The sequence below is a fragment of the Echinops telfairi genome, unplaced genomic scaffold (assembly GCF_000313985.2).
Source record: "Echinops telfairi isolate 266 unplaced genomic scaffold, ASM31398v2 ScPeMD7_7463;HRSCAF=8501, whole genome shotgun sequence".
NCBI lineage: Eukaryota > Metazoa > Chordata > Mammalia > Afrosoricida > Tenrecidae > Echinops > Echinops telfairi.
This window is the reverse complement of record NW_022111363.1, coordinates 7,726,442-7,736,202: the sequence shown is the minus strand read 5'-3', so window position 1 is coordinate 7,736,202 and position 9,761 is coordinate 7,726,442. Positions and strand designations below refer to the sequence as shown.

Sequence of the window (9,761 nt, the reverse complement as noted above, 5' to 3'; positions counted from 1 at the left end):
CCCCACAGTCTATTTTTGGTATTCCCTGGGGACTTTGTTGCTCTGTTCCCCTTGCTGTTCTGTTGCATGCCCTTAGTGTTTTGCCTCGGTGTGGTGGGGTCAGATCGGGTGCAATTTCCACACTGTGTCTCCAGTGTTGTCCCCTCTAGGGATATGGGTCAGTAAGGGATGTCGTGTGTCATAGGGGGGCCTGCCATATGGTCTTCTCTGTGGATTGGTGGGAATCTCCTTGTCAAGGCTTGGTGGGTCAGGATGTGCTCCACTCTCTCTTCTTCCCCCTTCATTTGCTCCTGTGTGTTTTGATCAGACGTGCCCCTTTCCCTGAGCTGCAGCTTCAGTGCTGTCCTCTGATATAAATTCTTCTGGGGGGAGGGGCAGGTGTCCACGTAGTTGGGATTGGGGCTGGCTCCTTATCCCTGCAGTTTTCATATAAGCCAGCGATAAGGAAACTGGTGGTCATGTAAATAGTTAAAACAGGGGCTGATTTTTCTCCTGGTCATATTCACTAGGGGAATCTGTTTTGGAGTTACTCAAAACTATTTTTTATAAGCACCAGTCTTTTTTTAAAATTTGGTTTGACCAACAAAGTAAACACGTTTTGTTGTGTTACCTCTTCATCATCATCATCTTTTTACACACACACACACACACACAGATAAAACACAGAATGTGTATTTGTTTGGATAGGAACAATGAGGAGGTACCTAAAAAAGCTTGACTCCTTTCAAAACTATGCATTTAATTTTTTTTTTTTTTTTTACAAAACAACTTTATCACCTTCAAAGTACTCTCGATTACACTTAATACATTTGTCAAATCTATGATTTGATTTTTGGAAACATTTTTCCAACTCATCTGTTTGGATGGCTGACAGCCCTTCCCTCATTTTTTTCTTCACCTCCTCTACATTGTCAAATTGCTGTCCTTTCATGTCCCTCTTCATTTGTGGAAATAAAAAGAAGTTGCACGGAACAAAGTCAAGTGAGTAAGGTGTGTGGGGCAAGAGAGGCTTGCTGCTTTCTGCAAAATGTTGGTTGTTTTGGGTTTTTTTGCCCAAAACAGATGCACTGAGATGGCTGCATGAGCAGCTGCATTGTCTTGGTGGCAAAACCAGTTCCCGATCTGCCATAAATCAGCCTTTTTTTGTCGTACACTGTTAAGCAAATTTTTTTCAGAACCTCTAAATTGAAAGCTTGATTAACAGACTGACCTGGTGGAACAAACTCCAAATGCACTAAGAGTTGACATTTTTGTCCATTTGGGAAGTTGCAGGATGTCCAGAATGAGATTTGTCATCAATCAACATTTCACCTTTTTTGAAACGAGAAAGCCACTCATATGACTTGAGTGTTTCTCATAGCGCTGTCCTTGTAGGCTGTATTCAACATCACAACATTTTCTGCAGCATTTTTCCCAAGCAGGAAACAAAATTTCACAGCTGCATGCTATTCTCTTAAATCAGCCATCACAAAAAAAAATCAAAGTTCAAGAGAAACTGCTTTTATGAAAAAATTTACTGTGACCAGAGAGAACCTTCCCAGGTGACGCCACTGAGTGCGCTAACCCAGAGTGAGTTGCTCGATGAAGGCCTAGCATGAAAAATACATACCGTGAAAGCTCTGCTCCCCCAGCACAATTCTGTTGTTGTTTTTTTCAGTATCCCCTCATAAATCTTTTGGATCCTAACTACCCTGAAGAACACTGAAAACACTTGTAGGGCATACTATTTCCTAGTTCTACACATCAGGATGTCTACAGCAGCTACTCAATTTCTACGGATAAGAGCATTTCATTCAGAGGCTGCCCAGAGTTTGAATTACATTCGTTTCTGCGTTCTTTCTGATTTGGACTAAGGTTACCTCAAACAGGGCCATACTATTAGAACAAAAATTTTATGCTCGTGCCAAACAGGTTCTTTATTTTATCCATTCATCTATCAAGAGTAAGACTCCTTTCTGTGCACCCTGGGTGACCACAAAGAACCTGAGAAGCCATGATGTCTTGATGCTGAGAGGAAGTGACACACTTAACACTCATCGCAGACAGGGCTGGAACGTGGTAGGAGTGCTCACCCACCACTTGTTTCAGAAATAGTTTGCTTAAAATGGGGGACCAAGGTCCAGTTTTGCAATGTTAATAGCTGCCAGCTGTTCATTTATCTATATGTATACATATAGATTCTTAGATAAAAACCACTGCCTGGCTAACAATAAGTTAGAACACTGACCAAATCGTTCATGTCAGGTCAAATCTCTCAAGATTAGACTAAAAACAAGACAAAAATAAAACCCAGTCAATCGGAGTTAAAAATTACACAATTTAACCGGAATGTAACTGATCCTATAGACTGGTACATACATCTGAAATGGGTTTGAGAACATGAAACATTTCAGCTGAAAACATATTTCCTCTGTGCCATCTCCATTTCCCTTCAAAGAAAACTGGCATGTGTAATTTTCGTCATTAGAGAGACAGAAAAGGAAAAAGCAAGAAGGCACAAACTGAGAGACACAGAGGCCACCCAGCGGGCAGCAGGGGCATTTGGTTCTTTGAGTCTTTGTACAAGTCGGCCCAGTGCCTGCTGGGCCATATCGTTTTCCTTGCCGTCAAGACTCAGAAGATGGATCTGACCCCTCCTGCAGCAAGTGCTTTTTCCTGCCCCTGCTTTTGTCCGAGGGGCTCTCAAAGCCTTTGTCCGTCCACTTCATTAGGAGATCTACACCATGCTGTCCAGAGATTGAACTGCCTTTTCAATATCAGTAGCTTTAAAAGTGATGAGCACCTTCAAGACAATGCTGCCTGCTACATCCTTGACCTGGGGCTGGCTCTTAGTGTTGATTGGTGGGGGTAGGGGGGTGGGGTTCCGAGCAGCCGGCAATGCAGCCGCCATGTCTCTTTGTCACAGGCAGGAATCCAACTCGCCCTCATCAGGCCCAACCTGGCGTCACCTGACCCCGTCTTCCTTGCCCATGAACTTATTCTCCTCACCGTTATCCATGTCCACCTTCTGGAACTGGACTGACGACAGCATGTTCTTCAACAACCCAGAGCCCGACCGGTGGCAAAGGCCTGCTCTCAGTACTACCGCTACTGCAGCAGCCTTTGGCGCCGCCACTTCCCTCTTCCACTCGAGAAGCAGAAAATCGCTTTGCACGTTTAAGCCTACAATCTCCCTGAGCTTAAAAAAAAAAGGTTAAAAGATATTTTTATTGTGGTAAAGCCTATGTAACGGTACATCTCACTACTTTGAAGGGGCCAATTCGGTGGCCTTGATTCCACTCCCCCGGCACTGCGGCCATCACCTTTGTTTCCCTCATCTTTCTGAGTGTTGTCCTCACCCTTGACATTCCTGAATGGACTTTCTGGTGTAGGTGTTCAGTTTAATTCCGCCCCCCGCCCCCTACCAAGGGCATGAACAAACAAAAATGACACCCAAATGGCTAACAAACCTGCTCCCGGACGATTAGCCAGCTGGGAGATGCAAATCAAACCAATGAAGATATAGCAGCCTACAATGACAGTCCAGGTCAAAAACCAAGAAACCACCACTGCGGTTGGAGCACGAGGAGATGGGGCCTCTCTTACACTGCTGTAAAAAGGACCACCAGTGGGTCACCTGTATGACGGGCCTTGACCAGTGTCCCCCGGCCTAGGGTGTTAGCTTTAAGTCTTGGTAACTTAACGAGCTTGGTGCGGACCAAGAACGGTTTGGTTTGGTAGTGAGGTGTCAGAGCTGACTCGAAGGCATCTAACAGCACCTGGAGAAGGCCGTTCTGCAAACTTCCCTTCTTCCGGAAGTGTGTCCATTGTTTCTGGTCTTTTTTACTTCCTTAGAGATGTTAAAATCATATTGTCAAATCTTTTCCTCTCACATACAATCTGTTCCGATTTGGGATGGTATTTGTATTTTATTGGTAGGTCTTGTTAGTCTTTCAATCTGACGATATTACATAAATAAGGAAGCTTCAAAAAGACCACAGAAAATGGAATTTTCCCATGAACTTCCTGAACTCCCTTCATAGGTTTAGGTTTTCAGGTCTCTAATTCCTCTCATTAAAATTGTGCGGGGCTGGACATGGAGCCTGCATATATTCTTTGTTATATTTATGTTTAGTAATTGGATTGGCCAAGTACTTGTCGTTGACAGTTGACTAAGCTGCACTTTTAAGTTTGTACATATTACTAAACATTTGGAATGTTTCCTAGTAAGACTAGACAAAGATACGTCTGCAGCATGTGCGAAAGGGTCAAATTGATCTCAGTCACTGCCATGGAGTCAGTGCTGACTCAGAGACACCTTGTGGGTTTGAGACTAACTTTATGGGAGTATAAAGCCCAACCTTTCTCCCTCAGAGTTGCAGGTGGTTTTGAACTGCCAACCTGGCGGATTGCAGGCCATCTGGTAACCACTACAGCTCCAGGGCTCCATATCAAATTTATAGGGTTAAGTATAATAGTGTATGTGTTATTTTCCTAGCCTTGAATAAAGGAACAGGTGGTCCATTTCTGAGATACATACCACCCACCATAATGTTGGTTCTGACAGTTGACCCAATAGGGTTTTCAAGGCTCTAAATCCTTACAGGAACAGATAGCCTCCTTTCTTCCTCTCAGACCAGTTGGTGGGTTTGAATTGTTGACTTTGTGGTTAGCAGCCCAACACTTATTCAACAGCGACACCAGGGGTGCTGAGGGATTAGCCAGTTGCATGCCTTATGGATTTAGCGGGCAGTGTTTCGTTCTGTCTACCGAGGGTCTCTAGGAGTTAGAAGGGCTCGGCAGCACCTGGCATTGACTCACTCACTGCTGTCAAGTTAAGACTGACTCATAGTGACCCTATAGGAACAGGATAGAACTTCCCCCTTTGAGTTCCGAGACTGTAACTCTTTATAGGAGTAGAAAGCCCCATCTTTCTCCTGTGCAGCTGCTGGGTGGTTTCAAACTGCCAATCTTCCAGATCACAGCCTAGTAACGAACTACTACGTTACCAGGGATCCTTTGCTACAGTCAAGGAAACAATGCTTTTTTGTATTTTGAGGGTATATTAGGCCACTTTCTAAATCTCACCCCCCAGTTTTTCCTTACAATATTTCAATTTAGTCTCTTAGTTTATTTTTCTGAGAATGCTCAACTAACCTAGGGAAGTTCCTTCTGCTCCTCTCTACAGCGTGCTGCCAGTACGTTGTCGTATAAAAAGCATAGATAAAACCAGTCAACCAAACTCACTGCCATCGAGTTGATTTCTACTCATAGCGGACCCTACAGCACAGGGTAGCATAACTCCTGTGGGTTGCCAACATTGTCATTCTTTATGAGAGTAGAAGGCTTTGTCGTTCTTCCAGAGTGGCTAGTGGTTTTGAACTGCTAACCTTACACCACCAGGACTCGTCAGAGCAGAGATAGGCACCATCCTTTGTTCCTGGCCTTGGGGGAACATGTTATATCTTAGCCATTAAGTGATGTGTTAAAGTTTTCTGGTAGTTAGAGGTCGAAGCTTCTTCTTTTATTTGTAGTTTGTTACTTTTCCCCCCTTAACACCCAAGACATTCGTGCTTCATTTCATCAAGTTTTTTGTTTTAAAATAGTCACTGGAAAACTATGGATAGGGCCACCTGGGCCCACTGCATTTTTTCCAGGGACCATAAGTACATCTGAAAATGAAAGAATTCAAGCAAAAATTCAAGCCTCAAGTTGAAAGATTCTATGAGCAACATATTGAATGATGCAGGAAGCATCAAAAGGATGATGAAAACCATGCACAGAGTCACTGCACAAGAACTACTGAAAGATCACCATTTCAGCAGATTACCTATGGGCAAGAACCAATGGTGCTGAAGGAAGAAGTACAGGATGCACCGAATGCATTCCGAAATCACGGCTCCAGGAATTGGCGGAATATTCACCGAAATGATTCAGAAAGCCGAAGAAGCACCGCAAGTACTAAACTGTCTACGCCAGGAAGTCTGGCCAACTGACTGGAAGAGATCCATATATGTGCCCATTCCAAAGACAGGTGACCCAAAAGAAAGCTCAAATTTATAGAACGATATGATTGATAGCATACAATTAAAATTTTACTTAAGATCATCCAACAATGGTTACAGCAGCATATTGTCAGGGAACGGCCTGAAGTTCAGGTTGGATTCATTAGAGGATGTGGAACCAGGGTGATGTCAGACGGATTTTGGCTCGAAGCAGAGAACTCCAGCAAGATGTGTGCTGTGTTTCATTGACTATGCAAAGGCACAGGGCTGGCGGCAAAGAGGAAGGCCCTTGGTGAGATGGATGGACACAGCGGCTGCATCAGTGGGCTTGGGCGTAGGAGCAATGGTGAGGCTCGTGCGGACCGGGCAGTGTTTTGTTCTGTTGGAGCTGACTCAGTAGCACCTAACAGTTACAACATGAGTTTAACATTGTTGTCACATTCTTAAAAGGTTGGGAAAAGGTCACGCTGTGCAGCACATGAAAGTGATATGAAATTCCAGTGCCAGTGGACAAAGTTTTCCTGTCACATAGTCATACTTATCCAATTATGTATCATCTGTGGCTGCTTTCACAGACCATGACAGAATTGCATCCATGGGATAGAGGCCATAAAGGCTAAAACATGTACTCTCTGGCTCGTTAAAGCAAAAGTTAGGTGGCTCCTGTTTAGACTGTTTGGCTGATTAACCTACTCATGTGTTAGGCAGGATGCTTTCAGCAATGGTACAGAAATCCTGAAATACATTTGCTTAAAGAATAACATTTATTAGCACATATAAGCAAGTTCTTATCATGGTGTAATCATCCTTCCTGTTTTAAATTCTCTCAGCTGTTTCCTGTGTTGGTTTTCTATGTCCGTTAGTGGACTTTCCATAAACACTTCCAGAGAAAAGAGTGTAGTTGTCAATTATTTCATTTTGCTTGGATCCATTGTCTTGCTGATGGAAGGCCATCAAGAAGACAGACTGACTGAAACGATGGGCTCAAACATCACAGTGATTGTGAGGGTGACGTCAGGCCTTGGAGTGTTTTGTTCGGTTGTGCAAAGGGTCACTATGAGTCAGAAATGACTTGATGGCACCTGACAACAACTGTAAAGACGAGATTTTCTTAGTCCCTAACATGTATGACACTTCTTTACCTATCCGAATGGGTTTATTTAGACTCGGTTCTGATGATTTTCTATATTCATCCTTTAGCAGATGTAGTTTAAGAACAGGGTAATCTGATTGTTAATCACATCATCAGGTGGGTGGATGCTATTAGAATCATATGCAATACTCATGTCCCAGGCATCAATAACACCCACATTGAGATCTTTGAAAATGTCCTTCATAGTCAGATATTGAATGTAGCCATGGAAGTCTCCAAACTTCTCTGGGTCTGCATTCATGTCCCTGGTGTTCTCAGCCTTAAGGATCACTTTAGTGGCCGGGCTTCTTAGAAAGAGTAATTCAATAGCCTTTTGGATGTTGATGACCCTGCGGATGAAAACGTCAATGGGGAAGGGTCTGAAGTGCTGGCCGAGGGTGATAACAATGACTGTGTTTTCATCCCCTGGTATCTGGTCAATTTCCCTGGGGATATAACCCTGCTCTATCACAGAGTAAAGTTGAACAGTAACAAAAGGATAGCTATGTTTCATCCACTGAATCTGAAGATGCTTTTCTTCATCAAGAAGCAAGTATTTCATAAAGTTTCCAGTTCCATGAAGATTGAAAAATTTTAATGCTGAAGAAAAAAGAAATACATTTTAAAGAAGTATACATCAATGATTATTTTTTAAACAGTATAGTCTGTCATTTAAAATCCTCACCCACCTAGATGACTTCTGACTGGAAAATTCCTGCCCTATAGAGTTGTTTTTTAGATCGCATGTGTTCAATCTCAATGAAAATGGTAATAATGATACATTTTAGATACAAAGTCTTAGGTCCAGGGAATGAAATGCAGTCAAAAGCAAAACGGCAGCTATTTAAATGAGGCGTTGGCTAAATCCACACGGAAGCAGCACACCAGCATGTGTGATCCAAGGAGTGCAAATAATAAAATCCAAAACCAGAGAAGGGAATGATATTTAATTCGGAACTTAAGTTCTGAACTCCCAGTTTGCAGAAGGCTGTGGATGGCACTAAAAGCCCAAAACCCATTTGCAGTGTCCCCCATGTGGATTAAGCCTCTGGTGACTGCTCTCTGTGGACCAGAGATGAGGAAGACCTGTTTAACGGACACAGCACATTGTAGGACCAGTCACTGCAATTGTAGTTCGGTCCAAATGTGATATGTTATCAGTGATTTCCCTCTTGACGTAATGTAAAACTGCTCTGGTTTTGGATACTTTCTGCTTTGTTATCGATGGGGCTTTTCCTCTTTCATGGTATCATCGTTGTTGGGTCATTTGTATTCTGTCTAGAGTTTGTATCATGTATATTAAATCCAGATTCGTTACACCTATAGAGACAATAACTGGATCAATAGATTCAAAGGCCAGGACAGGAGAGGCTGGCAGGAAAAGGAAGAAGAAATATCCTGGAATTGATTGCAGTGATGATCGCACAACTCCTATGCATGCGAATGAGCTACTGAAATGTATGAGCTATGAATTGTATATGGGTGAAATGGTTAAAAATAGACAAGTGAATTAAAAGGAAAGCAAAACAAATGGGCAAAAAGAGAGGTCTCATAAACATACTTTCAAACTTAGCCTGGTTTCCTAAGATTATATAAAATGACAACATACTTTTTACAATTTTGGGAAAGTGATTGATCCACTGGCGCAGAGTAGAGTCTCCCAGGAGGTAAATGAGTTTTCCTTTGAGACAGTCACTTATCTTTATTGTACTTAACGGAATCTGTTGACAGAATGTTGTAATCCACCTTCCTTTTAACATATAGCCACCAGGAACGGGAATATGCATTCCGATTTGGCATTTTTCATTTATTGTTTTACTCTCTGGTAACAGAAATACATTTTGTAAGTGATTTTATTGACGTAAACTACTTGCACACATTCAATCGTCTCTGTCTTTCCCTTTCTGGGAATCTGTCATTCTTTCGCCTCCTATTTCCTACTTCTTTCCCTTCCTAATGTCATTATTTGATTACTAGATCTGTCTTAGGCACTTCTACGGGCTCCTTTGAGAAGTTTTGGGTCATCATGATTCCTGCCTGTACCTTATCGGCTCCACCATTTCTTTGCGATTCCCACCAATTCTGTGTTAGTGTAGGCGGTAGCGTCTTTCCTGAATGATGATAAAGCATTTGGCATCAAATCATTTCCCTTTGCACTGTTAGTGAAGGAATGACCTTAATTTTAAAAATAGCCTAAAATACAGTATGTGTACATTTTACAAACTTTCAACTGGTATACGTTGTCCATCTTAAATTAATATCATTTTATAGGCGTTCCTAAAAGGGACACGAAGCAGACAATCCAAACCCATGCTTGGAGATTTCCCAGCAGGTTCCACTAGAATGGCAGGTTGTGTTGACACAGCATATCACATGTAGAAGTTATCAAACGTTTGTCATGGTGCAGTAGAGACAATCTGGTTTGTCATAAGGGATTTCTTCTTACTGTGCTACCACCCCATCATTGAGTCAACAGTTTCCATTTTAGGTTTTGTTACCCCAACACTCCTACATTCAGGTGCTGGAAAAAAGCTGAAAATAACAATACCTTAAAAAAGACATTGTAGCAGGCCTGTCTGGATAGGACAGGCTGGATGAACAATCTGGAGGAGAAAACAACGGGACTGACAGTTCCGGGGGGACAT

General features: G+C 42.5%; 1 protein-coding gene and 1 pseudogene across 2 annotated transcripts in view; both read right to left on the bottom strand.

Moving 5' to 3' along the window:
- Nucleotides 1–2,463: 2,463 nt before the first annotated feature.
- LOC101637884 lies at nt 2,464–3,807 on the bottom strand (annotated as a pseudogene).
- Nucleotides 3,808–7,180: 3,373 nt separating this feature from the next.
- Nucleotides 7,181–9,761, bottom strand: part of NXPE1 (neurexophilin and PC-esterase domain family member 1) — a 17,453-nt gene continuing 14,872 nt past the window's right edge. For both annotated transcript variants that reach the window (XM_004712808.2, XM_013007298.2), the window contains 2 exons: nt 8,726–8,938; nt 7,181–7,716 (listed from right to left, as the gene is read on the bottom strand). In XM_004712808.2, the coding sequence (XP_004712865.1) occupies nt 7,181–7,716; nt 8,726–8,938 (749 nt within the window). The remainder of the gene's footprint in view (nt 7,717–8,725; nt 8,939–9,761) is intronic.